General features: G+C 44.2%; 1 protein-coding gene across 9 annotated transcripts in view; it reads right to left on the reverse strand.

Moving 5' to 3' along the window:
• Svil (supervillin) overlaps positions 1-22,821 on the reverse strand; it is a 193,409-nt gene that overhangs the window by 60,511 nt on the left and 110,077 nt on the right. For 6 of the 9 annotated variants that reach the window (XM_040755352.1, XM_040755351.1, XM_040755350.1 and 3 more), the window contains exons 1-6: positions 17,045-17,120; positions 15,278-15,335; positions 12,786-12,877; positions 6,319-6,376; positions 6,061-6,212; positions 3,623-4,232 (exon numbers count right to left, since the gene is read on the reverse strand). In XM_040755352.1, coding sequence (XP_040611286.1) covers positions 3,623-4,232; positions 6,061-6,212; positions 6,319-6,376; positions 12,786-12,877; positions 15,278-15,335; positions 17,045-17,105 — 1,031 coding nt within the window. In that variant the 5' untranslated portion in view covers positions 17,106-17,120. Of the gene's footprint in view, positions 1-3,622; positions 4,233-6,060; positions 6,213-6,318; positions 6,377-12,785; positions 12,878-15,277; positions 15,336-17,044; positions 17,121-22,821 lie in introns of those variants that run through there. The other 3 variants (XM_021236005.2, XM_021236006.2, XM_040755346.1) reach the window with 1 other exon arrangement.

The following is a 22,821-nucleotide window of genomic DNA, read 5'->3' on the forward strand; positions in this document are numbered from 1 at the left end:
AGACTCTGAGAGGCAACACAGGCAAAAGAGTGAACAGGGCTTCATCCTAATCATGAAAATTCTTGTATCCCGTTAAGATGGCGTTCGGCTTACACATTTGTCCCTTAACTCTCAGTCAGACACAATGCAAGGGCAGAATGTAACACAGTCATTAAGAACAAGCCGAGATACTTTTGATAAAAATTATAGGCACGGAAAGCCTGTTAATGTAAAGTAGCTATAGGAAGAATAACCGTGCCACAGACTGTGTCTTCTTATGATTTACAAAGAAAACACAGAAAGCCGCCCCTGAATTGGTGCAATACCATGGATGAACTTGAATGGCTGCTACCCCTGCCTCAAACTTCCCAGTCCTAGGATTACAGGCATCAACCACCACTGTGCAAACTGCTTCACACTGAGCTGGGAATTGAACCCTGGCTTCATGTGCGCTTGATAAGCACTCTACCAACTGAGCTACGTTCTCCAGACTTAAATTTTATTTGGAAGTCTTCAGGGGTGAGCCAAGACCCTGTTGTGCAGAGGCCACCTCCACTGGGAGAGGACTGTGGAGTCACTGAGGGCAGAACAAGGAAGCAGTAACTCCAGACCAATGGCTTGGTCTTTGATTGGCCTTTGGGTGTATTGGCCAGTGGAGAAGTGTATCCCCAGGAAGAACTCCTCATCTGTAGCCCCCCCATCCCCAGCCCTGCCAGAGCTACCCAGTAAAACACTGTTTCAAAAGCAAAAGAAAACAAATAAAACCTTTGTGATAGCAAAGGCTCACCAGCTTTGATTATAGAAGGGTGGGATTCTGTCACACCATTCAGTCTTGCCAACTGATGAGTCTCATGTGTCGGAAACTGCTGCTTTGTACACAAGTGTGGGTACAGCAATGGCCACAGCCCTAGACATAGTTTACACTGCAAATCTCACTTGCAAGCATCAACTGTTATACATTACAGGCTGGCATTTTATTCAGTGGAACTGCCACTTGCCAGAATTAAATGAAAACCCAAAAGAAATGAGTTAACCTTTATTAGCAGCGAAAATTGGGGGGTAAGGTTGGACAGCAGATATTTGGTGTAGCAGAGAGGTGAACATGATTTTCCTGGTAACAGAATGGATCTGTGAGGAGCAGCGGAACGGTCCTCTCTGGAGAATGGATCTGAGACCTGCTTCCTAGGATCTGCCCTGATGTCGCAGGACATGGTAGAGAGCTGCTGGCCGGAGCTGACGGGAGTCAAGGCAGGACGAATGCCAGGCACTACACTTTGCTGCAGACATCTCAACAGGGCATGGACAAATGAGTTGTGACAAGAACCACGAAGCCTGGAGGGTCTGGATATTGTTTCAGGACTCAAAGCTCAAATCAGGGGGTGAGCAAACAGTGAGGGGAGAACTCCCATGTCTCCCCTGTGCTCTACCTGCCTGGGCAGTATGCATTGCTGTTTCATCACTGAGTAAGGCACCCAGTGGGGCAGATACGAGCTCACACTTGGCTAATCTGACATATGTCATTGAGCTCTGGTACGTGCAGAATACAAAGGTAGATTAGCTCTGAGAAGTAACATAGATGAGTCCGGCCAGCAAACGCTGGCACTGTAGCAGGTAAGAAAGATGTGCCTGGAGCCCCAGCACTCCAGAAGCAAAGAAGGCTAGATCTCTGCAAGGTCTCAAGGCCAGCCTGGTCTACATAGGGAATGCTACCCTGTCTCAAGGCAAGGGGTATGATTTACTTGTCCCCAGGCACCCAAGGCCAGCCCTGTTCAGACTATAACCCACCAAAGGTTAACTCTTCTAAGGTGAAGTTTCAGCTCTGTTCTCCATGACATCTCCACTGTTGGGTTTGAGCCACTGAGGACACAATCTGGGAGACAGAATGCTGGAGAGGGACTGGGGTGCAGTGATGAGGAGGTAACAAACAAGGCTTTTCCAGAGAGTCAGCTCTGAGAACAGGCTGTCAGTTAAATTTCCTTCTCCTTCTTTAGTTACATAACACACATGAGGTGACAGGTGATGTTCAGGCACACGGCCGCCGGGGACCCCAGGTTGTGAGCTTTTGCACTTCCCCTCATAGAATAACAACTCTGTCTGTCTGTCTGTCTGTCTGTCTGTCTGCCTGTCTGTCTGTCTTTCAATAAGAAAATAAGAGTTGCATAAAGGATTAAATAAGAGTTTGGGATTCAGGACTTTGTCAGGAGCAGGAGTTCCTTTTTCTTAAGGCTGAGTAACCCACAGGATCATCTGCCACACTGATAATAATATTGTTGTTCAAAAAGTTTTGGCACTTTTGTTTCCACACTCACCCTTGCTGAATTCACAGGCAACAGTTCATCTTGGGAACAGCCTTCTTCAGATGATGAAAAACTTTAAGTTCAAAGGGTTTGGAAGCATCCAAAAAGTGGGGCTGGGCCTACCTTATAGCCTACCCCTGTTTTCTTACATGTATACTCTTCTTTTTCTTCACAATAAAATGTGCATCAATTCCCAAGCATGTGATAGCATGAGCTAAGGACCCTACAGCATCCATCCCTCTATCCAGCATTTAATTTAAAAACCTTCTCCATCATTTTATGGAATACTAAAATCTTCCGAAACAAATATATATTGCCTTCAAACTGTCATTTCACTAGTAATATTTCACACTGTTCCCACACAAGGAAGTAATATCAAACAGTTGTCATAAGAAAATCTGAGATTAGAGTCTTCATTTTCTTGGATGGACCTATTTTTTTTTCTTTTATTTCTAAGTGAGCATCTGTTGAGTTTCTTTGTTCTACACACAAATCATATGGAGAGGGCCAGCTGGCAAGGCAGCTAGGTAGGTAATGGTATTTGCCACCAAGCTTGATGACCTGAGTTTGATCACCAGGCCCCACATGGTGGAAGGAGAGAACAGATTTCTGCAAGTTGTCCTTTGACCTTCACAAGCACAACACATCAAGCTGCAAATGTACACGTTCACATATATGCACGCACACAATAAATAAAATATGTACATGATTTCCTTTCATATAAATATCTAAACAGAGCACAGCACTTCTATGAAACGTGCACTTCGAGGCAAGACATCCCTCTTTAAAATACGTGGGAATGGGTCTCTCTGTTTCTCAGTGTCAAGTACTTTAGTCCTAAGGCTGAACAAATGTCTTCAGAAGACCTCCTTATGGAGTCTAATTATCTCAGAGGCCGGTATCTAAACGTTCCAGTCCACATGACTAAGTACATGAGGACAGGCTTGGAGCATTTTAGGATGTCAACTCCTAAAATGTTTGCCACAGATATATCACTGCCTGTAAGATGGAGTACATGTTTACCACCATATCCCAGTGAACACAACAAAAGATGCCCCCAACATGTACTTAAATACAATAAACATATGCTCATTCTTGTATATGTGTTGTACAGATATCTATGTGTCACACACAATTGTGCCCCCAGAATAAATTTTCTTGACTCCGGTTCCCAGCCCTTCTCAACACCCATAAAAAGCTGTTGCTTGCTTGAAGAGGGTGGCCAGCTTCTAGCTCTGTGTAGAACTTGTTGGGATACTGAAGAAATTACAAAGTATCTCTACAGTGAATGGGGACTGGTGGAGACTTTTGAGATAACCAAGGCAGAACAAGCGGTCAGGGCTTACCTGGCTCGGGCCTCCGTGGGCACTGGTGCATCACTGGGGTGGCTCAGGGAGGCTGGTTGCTGTAGTGGTGAGCTAGACATCTGCTTTGGGGACCTTGGCACTTCAGGTAAGGAGGTGCCTCGCCCAGAAAAGAAGGCAGGGGAACTATCTTCTGCAACCGGGGGCTCTTGGACTCGCCGCTGGTTCTCCAAGTTCAGCAGTAGCTCCTGGTCAGACTTGTTGTTCCCTAGGGAGGCGTGGTCCTGGGATTCTATCAAGCTGGTCCTGGGACCCGGCTCTGCCCTGGAGTGCAAGGAACTGCTATCCTTGCTCGATTCTTCTTGCTTGTCATCTTTTCCTCGTTTCTCACCTGCATCTGGGTCCTTCCGAGACTTGGCATATCGCGATAAGTATTCCGAGTCAGCTTCGGGGTCCAGGGTCAGCCCGTACTTTTCTGCCAGCTGCCGTCTCCTCTCTGCTTTGTACCGTGCGATCCTTTCCGCTTTGGACTCCAGACTGTGGGTGTCCATGGAGCTGGAACTGTGGATGCCCGAGGTTTCTGTGTAGTACTTAGATGGAGTTTGTTTTTCTAAGGAAGACCCGGGAGTGTCTTCCTCTTCATTAGAGCGCCCTACAAGAAGACCACAGGATAAAACATAGCAGGCTAAGCACAGTCTGCCGTGTAACATGCAGAGCCCTCCACACTGCCCAGCACTCACGGGAGGCCCAGCCTGAAGGCTCCATCTCACCTGGGCTGGCTGATGGAAGATGCCTGGGATTTCCCAGGAAAAGTGGGGAAGCAGAGGGCCACACGGCATCTGATCCCCATACTCTCCCAGGGTCCTCTAGAGCCTCACATTTTTTCCCCTTTATTTATTTTTATGTTTTGTTTCTGAGCTTAATATTTCATATGAGGCCAAAGGGCAAGTTCAGATTCTTCTAGAAAAGACAGTACACACCAGACCGTTTGTTGATTTAACAGGAGATGGACTGTGGTTTCACAGTGATCAGAGTGGTATCTGCACTTACAGATGTGGTTTTCCCCAATCGCCCACACACATGCAAACACACATACATATCAAAATGTTGAATTGTTTATGAGAGCATTTGAGAGCTTTCAGCCACTTACTAGGCCGGGAAATCAATTTCTACACTGTTCTAAGTAATACTGATCCATTCATCATTTGGAGTTTTCTTTATCTGTGTTTTAAGTCCACTTGAATGAAACATGTGGCTATATTTTCAAGTTTCCAAAGACTTCTTTTGGATTCGAACAAGAATAACCAGATTTTACTTTGGGGCTGGTATGCAATGCAAAGAGGAGTATGTCCTTTCCTCATCTCTTGGCTAACTTGATTCCTAACATCTTAATAAATAATCCTTTCTTGGTTGTCCATGCCTATAACACCAGCATATGACCGAAGCAGGACGACAGTGAGTTTAAGCCAGTGTGGGCTACATAACTTATGTCTAAAAACAAACCTTAATTTCCTCACTATATTTGATGGTCAAATTAAATGTCATATGGATGAAGACATTATATATGCAAGGGTTTGTCTCTGGGTATGGAGTTTGGGTATAGATGCTTGACTTTTCACATGGTTCTCTATCAGAAGCCACCAATACCAGCGAACTGTGACATTATGCCATGAGATCAGGAGTCCCCCTCTGAAGAGAAAACTGGAAAGCAATGGCTAGGAAAAGCAGCACTTCAGAGCCTAGTACCAGGCTGGGAAGCTCAGTTCTGATTGCATTGCTCCCTTTAGGTCAGGTTGGGTAATTAATGTCTGTAACACTGACTGGGCACGGCCAAGGAAAAGTCAAGTAATGCTCAGCGTGTTGAAAATCAATATGCAACACATTTGCACACATGAAAATAGAAGGCCTTGTTGCATGAATCCTTAGAGTAGTAACAGGCTTTTACTAATAGTCCTTGACAGCAGATTTTGGGCTGAGACATGAGAGTATGGAGAAATGGACACCATGTGTGCCTCTGATGGGCCCCTATCTAAAGGAGCCTGATAAACTTAAGAAACCACACAATGTACGGCTGTTGGCTATTGTGCTTAATATGCGTCATCAACTTGACTAGATTTGGAGTATTTTTCAGAGATCTAGCTGAGAAGGGAACATCTACCCTGATGTGTGTGTGGCACCACTCCACTGAATAAAAAAAAGTTGAGAACTAAAAAAATGAGGGCAACAGCAATAGCGCCCACCCCCTGACTCCTGACTGTGGGTATGTGTGACCAGTTGCGTCTGGCTCCCTGCACCATGCCTCCCCTGTCATGATGGACTGTATCCCTTCATACTGTGAGTCAAAGTCAACTTTTCCTTCCTCTAGCGTCTTAGTTGGAATTTTTATTCTGGTGTCAGGCACCTCATTCTGCAGTGCACAGGATCAGGCAGGTGAAGGTGTGACATGACAAGCACCCTGTCTAGCATGGTCACATACTCACCAGTGTGAGGGCTGGCAGGGTCTGTGGCGCGCATGTATCTGGGGGTATCTTCCTCCAGCAGTCGATGAGTCACTAGCCCTGTGCAGCTCTGCAGCAGGATGGGCTGGGGGTCATTTTCTATTCCTTCTAAGCGCCTGGCAATTCTTTCTTTTCTGCACAGCAGACCAAAGAAACCCACATGAGTGTGGAAAACGATGCTAAGGGACCAATTAATCACTGCTGTGATAAATGTCTCTGTGAGTGACACAAGTATGTTACCTTTTCATCTCTAAAAAGTCTTTTCTCTTTGGCTCGAAGATTTTTCTTAATTCTGCAACTACAACAGAACAGAAAAGAAGAAAAACAGTGTAGTGTTTGGTGGTTCTGCACTCGTTCTCAGCTCCCATACAACACTGACAGCTTCCTGCTCCCTTGGAGTTAGTTTCCAGGTAGGAAGGGAGACACTAAACAGGTGAGCCCCCTGCACACACACATCACACTTCAGGCTGAGACTGAGTCGTATTTCACTCAGTCACAGGAGGCTTAGCCAACAAGGCCTCTTTAGTAAGGTTGTTTTTTGTTTGTTTGTTTTGCTTGTCAGGAATCCCAGTGTCTATCTTAAATTTTGTTATGTTTACTGATATATCTGAAGCTTTTAGCCTGAAAAACTTCTGCAAAGTATATGTATCAGCTCCCGTAGGGCGATCTGCAAGCTCCTAGCATGCACACACAGCCACTCTTACTTCACCCTATCATTTAATCTGTAAGCATCTGTCAGTACATGACTATGTTTCCTTTAACCACAGTTGAAATCAGGTCCCAAGAATCTGCTAGAGCTTTGCTGGAAGGAAGTGGTAACATTCGCTCCCACCCTGTAATCTTGGAGGATGGTGTGATTCTCCCAGAGTCACTGGAGAGCCAGGAGAAATGCTTTGGTGTGGCTGAAGGCTCTAGCAGAACATTGACTACAGGGAAGACTGAGATGACAAGCAATTCCTTCTTTGGAGAGGTGGCTAAATTCGGCAGAGAATGGCTCTTAATCTGTCTCTGTCTTCACTATATCAATTCTTAAGAGGGCCTAAGGGAGTTAGCAGAAAAAGAGGGAAAAGCTAAGGGACCACCAGGACGAAGGAGGGGTATCAGGACATGGAGTAGAGTTAGCAGGAAAGGCTGACTCATAGGAGAAATGGAATGAAGGGGCAATTAAGATGTGCTATCTAATTAATTAGTAATTATTATTGCTCTGCTAGGGATTAAACTCAAGTCTTCCTGCATACTAGTCGAGGTCTCTGTCAGGTAGCTAAAACCCACTTCAATTTCTATTGATGCTTTTTAAGTGGCCAATTTAACAATGAGTCAAACTGCATATACATAAATGTGATTTCATAATGGTCTTTGTACTCAGCGACTGGAGTTGGGTATTTATTTTTTAATGACTATCTGCCTTAAAATTTTTGCTGAGGGAGATAGAGGTATGGCTCGGCAGTTAAGAGGGCAGTTAAGAGACCCCGGTTCTATTCCTAGCACCCACATGTAGGCTCACAACCATCAGTAACTCTAGTTCCTGGGGTTCTGGTCCCCTCTTCTGACCTCTGCAGGCATAAGGCACACACATGGTGCACACACATACATGCAGGAAAAACACTCAAGGCACACATGAAAAAAAACTAGGCACATACATGATGCATGTACATATACACAGGAAAAAACTAACACTAATCCTAATCCTAACCCTTTAAACTCTTTAAACAGTTTTATGTGATTTCAGACTTAGAAGCTCTCTAAGTAACCCCTTGTGACATGCTAACATTTTACTATGTTATTTTATTCCTTTCCCCCTTTCGGTGGAACTTTCATTATACTCTCAAGCCACTTAAGAGCAAGCTGCAGTATTTATCTTTATCCTAAGATCCTTCAAGGTGAATTCCCTAAGCACATGCAATAAAAAATATTTTCTAAAGTTAGAGTCTACATCCATAATCAAATTGACTGAAATGTTGTACCATAACTGAAACTCCTAAATGGCACAGTCAGGATATAGGCCAGCTATTAGCAAGCATAGATGGTCTAATTTCCATAAAAGAAATTTTGTTTCTATTTGCTTTCAAATGTATTGATTTTGATTAAACTAAATTATCCATTTTACAGCAACTGCCATGGGCTCTTTTGAGTAATTCTGAATGGTCCTTCTGCATCCACAAGTTTTTTGCCTTTCTGATAAGAGTTCATGGGTCAGTTTTCAATTAAGGCCTTTAAGGGAACTGGAGAGTGGGGGTTCTGACATTCATGTACCTATTTGCCAGACAGTCTTTGTAAGAAGAATATGACCATCAGTATTCAGGATAATTCGATCTTCCAAGGGCTTGTCTTGGGAAATACAGTTAGTTCTTTACTCACTCTGAGAGACAAGGGAGCTTTGGTTAAAAACAGCACTTAACTTAGTCTGTCTCAAACTCAAGTATATCAGAGCTTGGATAGAAGACTCAGTGATAATGTACTGCCAAGACCAGGCTCCTCCCAGTTCCAGGACAGCCTGAGAGCACAGGCCTGACTGGAGGTGATTTAAACTCTGCTGTGACTTCACAGGAGGGTGCCAGTACTAGGCAGGAAGTAATCACCAAACCAGAGGCCTCACAGGGAAGGGTGATGGCTCAAGGACATGAGTTTGTGGAATAGTGAAGACACTCTACTACCGTCGATGGTGATGGACACACAATTGTGTGAATGTCAGGAGCCAATGACTCATACTGTTTACGTGATGAACTGTGTGATGCATGCACTATATTTTAATAGTAATGTTGGAGACATGATGTACCTTTACTTCTTAATTCTAAAATGGAAAGTCTATTTAACATTATGTTTACACAGGCAAAGATGTATTTAATTTGATACATATTATATTTATTTGTATGTGTTTGTCTGTGTGTGTTTGTAGGTTCATGTGTGCCATGACTTCGGTGTGCAGGGTCAGATGACAGCTTTTGGGGGTCAGCTCTCTCGTTCTACCCTGTAGGTTCTGGGTCATCTGATTTGATGGCCGGGGTTGAGGCATCTCAATGGCCCTTTCGTAGTAAAGATTTTTATTCCCTTCATCAACAAGAATGTTAATGATATGATGAGTCCAAGACAGAAAAGAAACAGCCATCTTAACGTTCTCTTTTACAGAAGCAGAAAGATTTCACTAAGTGAACAAAGTGGTGTCTACAAACTTAAAAACAAACATAAAACTCTATGTTGTTGAAATAAAATGGTGCTGGGATACAGCCAGTGCAGTGCTTGTCTGAGGGCCCAAGTACCAGCCAGCGATGAACAAACAACACAAAAACAAAGCCCGGATTTGTAATTCATTCCTTTGTCAGCCTTATACCGCTAAGAACCAACAGTCAGAATACTGACAGATTCTGCTGAGGATGCCAGCACTTCCTAACACACCTGCTCCTAATCAAGGACATCAAATCTAAAGCAGAAAGAAGCCTATGGCCGAGGTGGGACTTGGGAAATTTTTTTGAGGTGCTGTGGAGTGTTGTGGAATATTTTGATTGCACTGTGACACTTCGAGATTGTTAAATAAATAAGTTAAATAAAGTTTACCTTGAATCAGGGAGGCAGAGCCAGAAACTAGTTGACTGGAATTAGTCATAGAGAGGGCAGCAATTTGGATAGAGAAGACACACAGGAAGGAAAAGGTGGGGACTAGAGCTGTCTTTTGGTTCTGGGACAAGGGAAAAGACTTATCTCTTATAGTGTCTCCAGCCAAAAAACAAGGTCAGCTAGTTGCTACTGAACCTCTCTGAGCTAGCAGGTTTTCACTCCAGCCTTTGACTCCTGAGTCTAAAACCCAGGCTTTGACTCCTGAGAATAACTGATAAATAGAATGATAGAGGCTTAATTTAAACCTATGTATTGTGGCTACAGCAAAGCCAGGGAGAAGGACTGGAAGCCCTACCAGGCTATAGCCTGAATGGTTGGTGAGATGCTGTTTGCAGGGCCATAGGGTCACAGACAATAATTAAAATATCAGTAGATTAATGTGCAGCCAGTAAGCTGACAGCAAAACATCAGTAGAGGGCTAAAACTTCATGAGTTTAGAAACACAAATCTATTTAGTACATATGGTTAAACGCTTCAATTTGGAAAAACTGTACTTATTTTCAGAATCAACTGTATGAACTTTGGAATAAAACTGGTCAATAACCTTCTATGTTTGCAATGTTGTAATAGTTGAAATTACCGTATGAGTTTTCAGGAACCAACAGCTCTTCCTGTCTCCTGACCACACTGGAATTGGGGCAGGAAGAGGGAGGCTTTCACTGATGGGGAATGACCTTTGTTTCCCATGTAGATGTAGGCAACACTTGTCAGCTACAGTGAAACCAAACTCTTCTCTTTTACACTTAGTTTTGATCATAATCCTAGACATTAAACACAGCTTTGTCTCAGATGAAACTGGGTGCCTCTGTCCTTTACAAACTCTCCGAACAGCTTGAAGGAATATTTCACCTCCTGCCGCAGCACACAGCCACCCTGGGGTGAATCCTCTACAGCATAGTCCTACCATGAACACATCTAGCCATCTGCCTTCCTGAACACTCAAGGAGCATGAACCGGAGCATGGGCCCCCTCCTCCCTCGGAAGTGGTGCCATGATAGTCAGCCCTGCTTTCCAGTGTCAGGCTCGTGTTCTCAAACTAAGGGCACAGTCTGCAGTCTTTCAGGAGTTAGGCTCCACAGCCACGTAACTCTCAATGTGGAATATTGGTCATCAACCTACAAATTAAATGTGATCATATGCATACACTCACAGGAAAGAAAGTGTCAGCACTGTCCCAGTTTCAGATGCCTACTGGAACCTTGGGCACATTTCCCCCATATGGGGGCGGTGGTGCTACACTTCTGGGCACTCTTATGTATAGCCTGGCAATTCTTCACACTATTCCTTGGGTGCACTACACAATGAAGCATACATTTCACCTGGCAGCTGTACAGATAAGGAAAAACTGAAGCATGCTACGTTAAGTTCTGCCTTCAGGCCAAGCCTTGGACCTTTTCCAAGTGCCCATCCTTAGAAGACTCTGTCTGGGCATATCATCTGCTTAGCTCCTTGGGATACATTCCAGGTCATCCGTGTGCCTTTGAAACTGGATTTGGTTTCTATTAAAGGAAAATGTCTTCTGCTCTAATTTCGTTTAAACCTTTTTTCCCTTTCAGAGCACAGGGGGGAAAACACAAAAAAACCTGTTCTTCCCTTAACTTGATTTTTCTAATCAAGGAAGGGCTGGCTCCATTGCTCTGTTTGGATACAGACAAGTTTCTCACACTACAGTTATTGTTGGGAAGTAATGAACAGGCCATGTTTAAGTCCTGTCAGAGGTGAAAAGCAGAGGGAGCCAGTTTAGAGCAGGTGAAGGTAGCTTAACACATGTGCGGCTGCTGCCAATGGAAAGCATAACCCAGAAAAGATGACAGCTGAGGCTGCTCAGATGGCTCAGTGGTCAGAGCTCAATCCCCAGTACCTACATGGTGGAAAGAAATAACTAAATTCACCTCCACAGGTTGTCCCTTAATTTCCAAATCATCCTCTGGAACATACTCACTGATACACACTTACACAAACTAATACATGGAATAAGATATTTTAAAACTCCAAACGATGCCTAATAGTATCCATTAGCTCTGTTGCCTACAAGAAAGCCAGATCAGTGATGCTTTTCGTCCAGCACTTGGGAGACAAAGACAGATGTAACTCTATGAATTCAAGGAAAGCCAGGGCTATATAGTGAGACCCTGTTTCAGGAAAATAAATAAATAAGAAAGCTACAAGTCACTGAGCATAAACCCCATATATTGGGAAGAAGCAGGGAGGGAAAGTGAGCAGCACTGGGGTGGGGGAAGGGCCGATGGAGAAGGATGGGAGCCTAGGAGACCAGCTGACCAGCTGCCTTTAGAGAAAGTCAGCTAGAATGTTTTAAAAATATTTTAATTTTATATTTTTTAATAAAAATTTCATATAATACATTTTTATCATTTCTCCTCCCCCAACTCTTCCAACATCCTCCCCACTTCCCTACCCAACTTTATTTCTCTCTCTCTCTCTCTCTCTCTCTCTCTCTCTCTCTCTCTCTCTCTCTCTTAAAGCACATGAATATATTGCCAGCATGTATGTGTGTGCACCATGTTGATGTCTGGTGCCTACATAGGTCAGAAGAGGGTGCTAGATCCCTAGAAACTGGAGCTACAGACAGTTGTGAGCCAGCATATGGGTGTTGGGAACCAAACCCAAGTCCTCTGCCAGAACAAGTGCTCTCAACCCCTGCTGAGCCGTCTCTGTTGCTCCCTAGCAATTTTTTCCCTTGAGACAGAGTTTTACATGTCCCCAGGTGCCATCAAACCTAGATTATGTGGTGCCGGGGATCAAAGCCAGGTTTCCTGCATGCTAGGCAAACACCCTGCCAACCGAGTCACATTCCCAGCCCCCTCAGGAAGGCTAAAGGCCAAAGAGAGAATAGGGTCGATGTGCTCTCTCTTCTCCTCTTCATTCAGCCTTCAGCAGCAACTGGAGGGAAGAATAAACCCCAGAAAGATGGGGGTAAAATATTCAGGAAAGGCTCCTAAACCAGAGCTACTCCTTGGAGAGGAGAGGAAGGGACAGCGGAGACCACAGGCTGGAGGCTAGTGAGAATCCTTCAGTGCAAGAGTCATGGCCGAGTTGTGCCCAGGTACTGCCAAGCCATTTAGAGAAGATCTTACCTTTAGGGAGTGCAACTAAATACTTGGCATCAAGGCCTCTCCTGTGGTTGGCAGGCTCTTCTTTATCGTCAAAGAAAAACTCTTTCTGAAAGCTAAAAGTTATTCCATTAATACAGCATTAAATCAACATGTAGAATCAATAGCGAAAAACACTAAACATAAAAACCATGCTGTCGTGCCGGGCGGTGGTGGCGCACGCCTTTAATCCCAGCACTCGGGAGGCAGAGGCAGGCGGATCTCTGTGAGTTTGAAGCTGGGCTGGACCCACAGCCTCGAAAACAATACAGAGAAACCCTGTCTCGAAAAAACCAAAAAAAAAAAAACATGCTGTCATTCAAACATAAGTATGAGTTTTATACTGATGACTTTTTCATTTATTTACATTTATATTAATATGATAATTTGTGTATATGTGTTCAATTATGTAATTACACTGGTATTAGTGGATGCTTTGTGTGTGTAGTGGAAAAAAACACGGCCAAACCTGTGAATTGTATCCCTCTATTCAGACTGGTAACACCCTCTTGATCCCAGAACAGCTGAGTATGTTAGGCTTACACACCCAACCTTCATGGGCTACAGCCTCTGCCTCAGAAGGCCAGTAGCTTATGGAAGAAGCCTGGATGCTTTTTTCTAGTGATAAATCATATTAATATTACACGTGCTTTCAAACCATTAAATAGCAGCATGGGCAAAGGGGAGGAAAGGCCCCTGAAAACTTGTAAGTGAAAGGGGAGACTAGTAAGGGAATGGAGCATGTCCTATCCCCTGTACACTGACTCTACCTCCAGCTACAATCCCCTTAAGTCCACAAGCCTCCAGGTCTGCACAACTTGGAGGTGTCTAAGTGCCTGGTCAATGGCCCGCCTGCTTTGCAATTATTGCTGCAGTTTGAATATTGAATATTTCTACCAGGGATGGCTTCTTGCCAATTACCAAATGGTAAATTAGAAGACAGGGAAGGTGAAACCCCGTAGCCTCATAATTTGCCCCCCCCCCCCCCGGTGTCTAGCAGACTGTATCTCTTGTGTGCATACAGATCCTTTAGCCATTGGCACATTTTACATTTGGTAGTCAGCTCACAGGAAATAATAGCAATGACTTATTAACTCCAGGGTCCCGTTGAATCAAGGTCACCAAAGTGTTTGACTTCCAATGTATAATTTTCCTATCCTTGAATAAAAAAATGCCTCCCTCCTCTCTCCTTGTCCTTATCTTTCTTTTTCTTATTTATTAGCTTTATTACAGTTAATATAATCTGCTAGGGAAAGGTTAGGAAATGAGCCCAAGGTGCCATTCAACCATGCCATTGACATGAACCATGGATGACTCAAATAATACATTTGGGCTTTTGTTAACTGTTATCCTGAGTCATCTAATTCACTTTATACTTAGATGAGCAGGGAATACAGCAGAGACTTCCCTGTGTAGTGTGTTTATATGATCCACTCTGCAGTTTCGAATGCAGATTCAAACAACTCATTACTATGATTGTGAAAGTCCTTTGCAACAAAGTGTCAGAGCCACAGTAGATTAGGGACAAGAGCATGTGAGGGGAAATGGGGCTGGCACGGGGGTTGGCTCCTCCTGGCGCAATGATGTACAGGTTTTGAGCCAAGCCTGAGTGCGTCAGGGATGACTCTGCACCTGTGCTTAGTATTGTCTGACTGTGTGTGGGCAGTGGCCTACAGGGAGGGACCCCATGCAGCCACCTTGTGTGGTGCGCATTCACTGTTGCATCATCTTACATCAGCTCTGTGCTACAGGGTCTGAGCACAGCAGGTAAATCAGATGGGCACCCACAGTGCCCTGAGGACAAGGAAACTGACAACAAGAACTCACAAGGACAGGTGGGTGCATGCAGAGAGGGCAGTAAGAAAGGAGGGTGGGTGGGAGGGAAAAAATGACAGGAGGGACAAGGCTAAGCTTTATCTTAAAAAAATCAAAAGCTCCTTGATAACCAGATCCAAAAACTTAGAGGTAGGCGAGAGAAAAAGAAAGCTAACACCTCCTAAAATGGCAATTAATTACAAGTGACACGAGTACACATTCTATTCCCCAACTGGTTCCTGGGAACAGAGTTGTGTATAGAAGAGTCAGTATTGCCTGGGAATACTGTTCAGTCAGTTTGCTTTACACAGAAAGACAGGCAGACAGATGCATGCATATACTCGCACGTACATTTTGGAATTGAACCTGGTACTTTGCACAGGCTAGGTAGCTGTACCACTGTATCATGCCACCAGCTCTAGATATAACTAAACAGCATCCTGGGCAAAAACATACTGACAAAGTCGTGGGTTAGAAATGTGAGAGCCCAGGGGGTGCTGGGCATGGAGTTCACAGGGAAGCATTTGCCTAGCATGTGTGAGGCCCTGGGTTCTTGCTATTCCTAGCTCTTCAGAAGGAAACAAGGAGGGATTTAAGGGATTATCTTAAAAGCCACCATGTATCTCCAAAGCATAAGAGTTCTTGAATGCAGGCCACATTACCTTTCAGCTTTTCTTTGATGTGGGAATCCAATGAAGCTTAGATTTTTCTTGTTGAAATCTAAGGGAAAAGAAATAACACAAAGTGAAAATAGTTACTCAGGCACTTAAGAACATTCACACGGCGAGATATCCTTCAAATTCCCCTTGAACTTGTAATTTAAGTAAAAATGACATTATTAACCAAATAACAAAACTGACATCTTCTGAGACTCAAACTTGACACAGAAATCTCACGCACAAAGCCCTGGCTTGCTTTTCTTCCCTTCTGAAGAAGCCTCTGCACAGCTCACAGGTTAAACAAATATTCTGACATTCTTTAAAGCCATCTCAACTTATTACAGTAAAAAAAAAAACTTGAAGCAGTTAAATGTCAAGTAACAATTATATACTGAGGAGAGGGAAAAGAGGAATAATTAAGTGATTTGGGTCAAGATAACCAGAGATAACCAGGTAATGTGCCTGGTAGATTAGAGATTGCATTAGAGAAGGATGCTGAAGAGGAATGGGTGCCTTTGCTGTGTCTTTTCTGCTTTTTGTTAAGATCTAGACAACACATGGTGCATGGTGTGCGGTTATGTGTGTGGAGGTCGGAGGACAAGCTTCAGGAGTTGGTTCTCTCTTTCTATCATGTTCCTCCTTGGAATCAAACTCAAGTCATCGAAGTTGGCCACAAGTGCTGCCGGCTGTGCAATCCCACTGAACAAGACTCATTTATTTCTGAAGATAGGATATATGATGTAAAGACAGCTGGTAACAATTCCATACAGGAAAATCACACATCTAGGGTGAACGTGTTAATGAAAACCAGGTGGAGACAGGATTTATGGCAGCTTCACAGCCAGCAATCCAGTTTACAGCTTCAGACACAGTGACCAAACACACACAGACCTGGGACAGAAACTCCTTCCCCCAAGGAAGTACCTTTATGGTTTACTATTTAGAATCATAGCCCAAGGGGCAGGATAAAGGTGCAAGACATAGCAGAAGCCAACACTTCTTCATCTATGGAAGCACATCTCAAGTCCTGGAAACTGGAAATTAGGACCAACAGGGATGCATAGTGAAATGGAGAGTATAAAACCAACATCCAGGTTTTATTCCAAGCACACACATGTATCCTGTCATAACTATCTGAAGAAAAACAATTCTGATTAAAACAAAAAACAAAAACTAACAAGTGTTGCAAAAGGAAGTTCCTTAATTGTTCTAGTCTAGTCCCACCAGAGCACTCATGCTATGAACTATTCTGGGTAGATGATGGCTGGGTTTCAAATCGGCATTTAAATGGCCACAGCATCTCACTTTTGTTCCGGCACCACATATGTAACAACACTTCAGCAATCAGATGGGAAGCACTTCTTTCTCTGGGCTGGAAAAGAAGTCACTGGAAAGATAGTATTTTCTCCAAACTGTCTCACATAAAGATTTAAAAAAGAGAGACTCTCCCACCACTGCCTGCTAGAAGGAAGCTCGCACGTAAGATATGTCGTTTCAGAGAGTATTTAGTACAGTGCAGCATATCCAGAATTTGATCCAAAGTTTCAAATTTAATTAGCAATGTTGCTATATAAAAGCTTTTGTGGTTTAGTAATAGAAAGAGAAAAGACATTTTCAGCAATTACAAGCGTAGTTCGGGACTCGGGTAGTTAAAGCATCCTTCCCGACAGTCAGCTAGATGACTAGCTGGGTGCTAGAGAATACTGGAGTCCACAGCAAAGACATTAGAAAATAAACACAGACATGCATTTTCCATATTTCCCATCTTACCTTGTTTCTCGGAAAATCTGAAGGCTCCCAGGCAGCTAGAAAGTGCTGGGTTTCTGAACATGGTTGCACACAGAACACTGGGGCACCACCAGCCTAATTTGACAGCTAATTCTTAACCAGCAATGGCCTTGGGCTGGTCTAAGCAAAATTGGGTTGCAAACTTCCAGAATGCAGGGCTAGAGTGAGCAACGAGGCACGGGTGTCTTGGAGCTTACAGTGAACACAGAGCAAAAGACTGCAACAAATCAAACCCTATCGTCAGATTACAAGCAGAAATCAGAGCTGGAGATGCTGCTGCAGACAGGGTTCCAGAGAGAGGGCATTCTGGATGATGCCACAGCGAGGCCTTGGAGGATCACAGAGAATGATTTGCCCAAAAGACAAGGCTGAGACTAACTATCCTGCCAGTGCTGAAAAGAACTCGCCCACTTTCCCTAGAACCAAATAGCCCCAAAGGAGAAAACCACACAGAGGGACTCAATGTGTTGGGGTGCGGTAAGGTGCCTAAGTGTTCCCAGGCTGCCCCAAGCTTGGTTTTGGCTGAGCTAAATAAAATATGTCACTTAACTGGGAGCCAAAAATTCATACTTAAGAGTTAAGATTTATAAGCAACATATGAGCAAAACTGTGGAAAAAGAAAAGGCAGATATTACCAGGAGAGTCAACCATTTTAATTTGAGACAGAAGCCGTTAAACTTTAGTTATAAGGCTGCTGCCTGCTTGTTCCAACTGCAGCTTGTAACTGGTGGGCTCAAATCCGGATAGCGAATTTGGAAGAACAATTGACAATAATTAGACATGGATTGTTTCCTCCCTACAGAGGGACGTTAAAGAAACCCACAGGAAACAGGCTCCATTACAGTGTAAGGAAACAGGGCTAAGGAGGTAACCTGATTCCAGGAGACAACTAGATATGGAGCCATGGGATCAACTGGGAGGTGGGTCAAGATCATTATTTGCCCCAACTCTATGCAGTGGCAGGGACCCAGAGTTTGTCTGCCTTTGTATCTTCAGTCCTGAACATTCATTTGTTTCTAACTGGCATATAGTAGGTCTGCAGTAAATATCTGCAGAATGAAATAATGGAATAGTCTTTTCTGAAAGCTATAAAGATACTTTGAAACTTAGGGCCTACCATCAAACCATATCAGCTTAAATGAAGAAGCAATGGATGGACAGATGGATGGATGGATGGATGGATGGATGGATGGATGGATGGACAGATGGATGAATGGATGGATAGATGAGTGTGTTACTTTTTGAAACTAAAAGATACCCTACACACTCAGCTATAGGAACACATGGTTGCTAACTGGTGGAACTGTTTGGGGAGGCTATGGAATGTCTGAGGACGGAAGCATGACTAGCAGAGGTGGGTCCCTGTCCAAGCCCCCTGCAATGGATCCCACTGTGCTTTCCTGCCAAGATGAACATAGGCTCTCAAGGCGAGAGCCGATACAAATCCTTCTCATTGTTTCTGTCAGTTGTCTTGCCCTAGTGCCAAGAGGAACTAAGACAGTGTGAGACTGTAAGACACCAGCAGTCAGGGGCCTTTTGGTGATTCCTCTACATGCTCAGTTACCTCTTTTAGCCCAGGAAGAATTCGGTAAGTATGGTTGTTAAAAATTAAACAAACAAGCAAACCATAAAGGAGCAATAAGTACTGTGGATACAGCTCACTACTGGGGAAAACTGCTGAACACTCATCTTCTGGGCAGGGAATGGATATCACGTGAACTCTGTAGAGTGTGGGAAACGACGCTTGGGAACAAAGACAGAAGAAGGGGATTGGAAGTATTACCAGAATTGTTGGCCCTGACACAAGACACAAAGCAAACATCATGGAAGAAAATCTTTATGAAACAATGGGTATAAAATTTAATCTGCTCCTAACCGTTCTATCTGTAGGGAGCCAAGTGAGATCAAAGAAAGCTACATTTCATGTCGATAGAAAGCACTCATGAGGGACTGGAGAGATGGTTCGTTGGGTAGGGATACTTGCTATGACACATGATGAAGGGCAGAGGGGTTAGCCCCCGAGGGACAGCCCAACACAGATCACTGCTGGAGCTCAGACTACCGGGGCCCTTGGGACACAAGAGACAGCTGTCCTTGCAGAGGCCCCTCTTGTAAAGGAGACTGTGGAAGCATGAAGACCTGCACCCTTCATGTCCTCGCTTCCGTGCTTAGTGCTTGCTGGGCTGGACCCACCGTGTCCTCCCAACACCTGCCAGGGAGAGCCCGCTATGACTCCACTGCAGATGAGAGAGCTGAGATGGCTACTTCCTGGGCAGATACAAAGTCTATTCAGCACAGTTAGTGAGGGCACTGGCGGACCAAAGAGATTTCCTCCAAGTCCACCTTGGTGTATCAGTGAGTTAACTGGGCTCCTGTACGGGGAGCATGTGTGAAGCGTGAGCCACAGGACATGGGTGACATCCAGGTAGTTGCAGTACCTCAAAGTTCCCTAGACAATTCATGGGGTATCTACCAAAGAATCTCCCAGTTAACTGTTCATCTATCACATGACCCAGAGAGGGGCCTTGTGAGGGTCTCCGAAGAGTCTCCTGTGGGGGAATCATAGCTGCTCTGATTCAAGATGGCAGTGGTCATGCCCAAACCAGAGTAAACAACTGCATAACAAATATAGTGTGTGTGTGTGTGTGTGTATGTGTGTGTGTGTGCGCGCGCACGCGCACATGTGTGCACAGATGGGCTACTTAGAAAATGTCTGTCCTTCAATTTTATCTTCTTCAGTCCCTCCCTCCCTGCCTTCCTTCCTCTCCTCTGAGGCAGCTTCTCAAGTATCTCAGGCTGGCTTCAGACTCACTCTGTAACCCAACGTTGACTTGAACTCCCAAGCCGTCCTTCCCCATCTCCAGAGTGCTGAGATTACAGGCAGGTACCACCAAGATGTCTAGTTTGTGCAATGCTAGGGGTTGAACCCAGGTCTTCATGTATACTAGACAAACATACTGCCAACTAAGATACATCCCTGGTCCTGTAGAATGTATTTCTAAAAGCAAACAGCATTCTCTGGCTAGTCTGAAGAAAGCAAGAGAGGTAGATGACAGTGAGGTCAGAATTAGATGAGAATACATGTGGCCTCACTCTCAACTGCAAACACATCACTGACCCCTACATGGAAACTATATATATTGTGGAGAGTTGGTGCACATTTGCTTCTGTGACAGCCCTGTGATGCCACACTGTACCTCCCAATGAAGACTAAAGCACTCCCAGCCTTCTTGGAAAACTGAGCTAAATGGCATGGAACAACTATCCAGATATATACTACTGTGAGCTAGTGGCAATTTCTAAAATCAAATGTGCCACAGAAACTGTTTTGCCCAAAGCTTGAGTACACATCTCAAGATGGCGGCCAGCCTGAAATTCCAAGGCTGAAGATACAGTTTTATTGCCTCACAAAGGAGTCCGTTGTATGCCAGAACAACCATAAATGGTATTCCCATGTCTTTGGTGGGTTTTATTTATGTGCTTAATCTGAGGGAGAATGGCTTGACTTGTAGTCCCACCAGTGGGAGCCCATTTAGGCTCTCTCATTTCCCTTTTATCACACACGAGTTCTTCATGCAGTCCACATTCCTCTTCCCCCACTGTGTGTTTCCTGAAGCGCTCTGTGGATCCTGCTTCATGGTAATATTTTGGATAAGTCTGCAAATAAAATTTTACCTTCCATCATGATGTAAGGTAATTTAAAACAGGCTGTGTGTGCAGAGATGAAAAGGGCAGAAAAACTTTCAACAATAAGATATATTATAACTCACAGCTACCTCTTTATCAGATGTGTTGAAAGAAAACCATGCTTTTTTATATGACAAAATTCCCCCTTTGAGGCAAATGTTTACTGAAATCTTCTTAAAGAGTCATTAGTGTCTTTGAATAAAGCTTCAAATGAAAAGTGTTACCTGTCATGAAAAAATGATCATAAAGATTTCAAGTTGAATTAGGGTCTCTTGCTAATGATTTTTGGGCAGAAAAGTTGAGGTTCCCTACGTAAATGGGCAAAGGATTCCCAGAGTAACAACAGAAGACCAAAGGGAGGCTCATGTTTAAAAAGTGCACTGGGGTGAGGGTGTGGCTCACCAATGCAAGTAGTTGCCCAGAATGCATAAGGCCCTAGGTAGGTTTGACTGCCACTATCACAGCACGAACAGATGAGTAAAGAAGTAAAATGAACCCTGAAACAGACATACAATGGTACATTATCTAGCCTTCAAAAGGAATGGGGTTCTCACACGTGCTACGTGAAGGAAACCAAAGCTAGTACATTAGCTGAGATGAGCCAGCCAAATATTCCACGGCTTCATTTATCTGAGGTCTCTGCAATAGTCAAATACAGAGTCAGGGATGAAAGAGTTCCAGGAAGAGGAAATGATGTCTCAGGTGTGTCCAGAGTATCTAGGGAGTGGCACTAAGAACACAGGTAATCTGTGTGAAGCATCACCCCATCAACGTTCTGGAACAAGACTTGGCCAACAAAATCCCAGCATTTACTGTGCACAATATGTATGCAGTACCTCTGGAAATATTGTGGGGGTGGCATACAGCAGCTTCACTGAGAAAGTATGCTCATGCAGCAGGAGAGCCAACACTATCTCAGTCACCAAATGAGGAAGAGGAAGGCTTCTCTCAACCCTGCCCCTCCATATCACTGCTCGGTGGTTTTTACATGGACAGATGCAAGGAAACACTAATTGCTAGAAGTGTTTTTATGAGTCTTCCAGTCCAGGTGATGACATGATACCTGATGGCTCACATGTGTTTTAGAACTATATAAGAATGATGGGAAGGAGCTTTGACTGTCCCTGGGACCCTTGAAGGGCATCCATCTTAAGAACAACAGTGGCAATGATCAACATCCTGCCATCCGGACACTGCCAATACTTTCCACTGGTATCATTAATAGCTACCCAAAATGCACTCCAAGCTTCCAGAGGAGACTCCCAGGGCATTTGCTAAGCAGTGGAGGAATACCAGTGAGAGACGAATGCTCCTAATATCTTTGCTCAGGTGTCACTTATGCCAGGGAGGCAGATTGGGTTCCCAAGGGAAGATGGTACAGGAAAATGGAATACATAGCCCTTGCTGAGTTGAAATGGCTAGATATCTTCATATAAACAAGCATGTTCAATGCCTCATATATAAGGCAAATGATGTCAGGTCTGAGTGGCCCTCCAAGTCACATTCTTGTTAAGCATAAAAGCCTCCCAACCTCATGGGATTATAACAGGGTCCAAAGTTGAAACATCAGTGTAAACATCACATAAAAGCCACATGATGTCCAACTAGAGGACAGGAGTTAGATGGGGAAAGTGCTGGTGAGCGAGCTTATCTAGGAGGGAGGTGACAGCTGTAGGTAGATGGGGAAGAGGAGCTGGGTGTACCAGACACTCAGGCTGGGAGGAGAACTTGGGAGCAAAGGTGTAAATGGATCCTATAAGACCACTGGGACATGGGAAGGGAGGCTATGGGCAGTCTCTGTAAACCCTAGCGCTATCTATGACGTTCAGCAGGAGAAAAAACAGTGAAGTGCAGATTCTCATCATATGTTGACACTGAGCTAAAATATATCATGCTGTATTTTCAGACAGGGAGAAAATACCCAGGAATGGAGATGTTGTAACCCAGCATTTTTTTTATATGTGGCTCTGGGGTCTATAGACAGTGGGATGGAAAGGCATGTGAAAAGATATATTATCTGTCTGGCTGTCCAACCATTTATTCACCCATCATCTACCCTCCCTCTCCTTTCA

Source organism: Mesocricetus auratus, unplaced genomic scaffold (genome assembly GCF_017639785.1).
Source record: "Mesocricetus auratus isolate SY011 unplaced genomic scaffold, BCM_Maur_2.0 Super-Scaffold_100013, whole genome shotgun sequence".
NCBI classification, from domain to species: domain Eukaryota; kingdom Metazoa; phylum Chordata; class Mammalia; order Rodentia; family Cricetidae; genus Mesocricetus; species Mesocricetus auratus.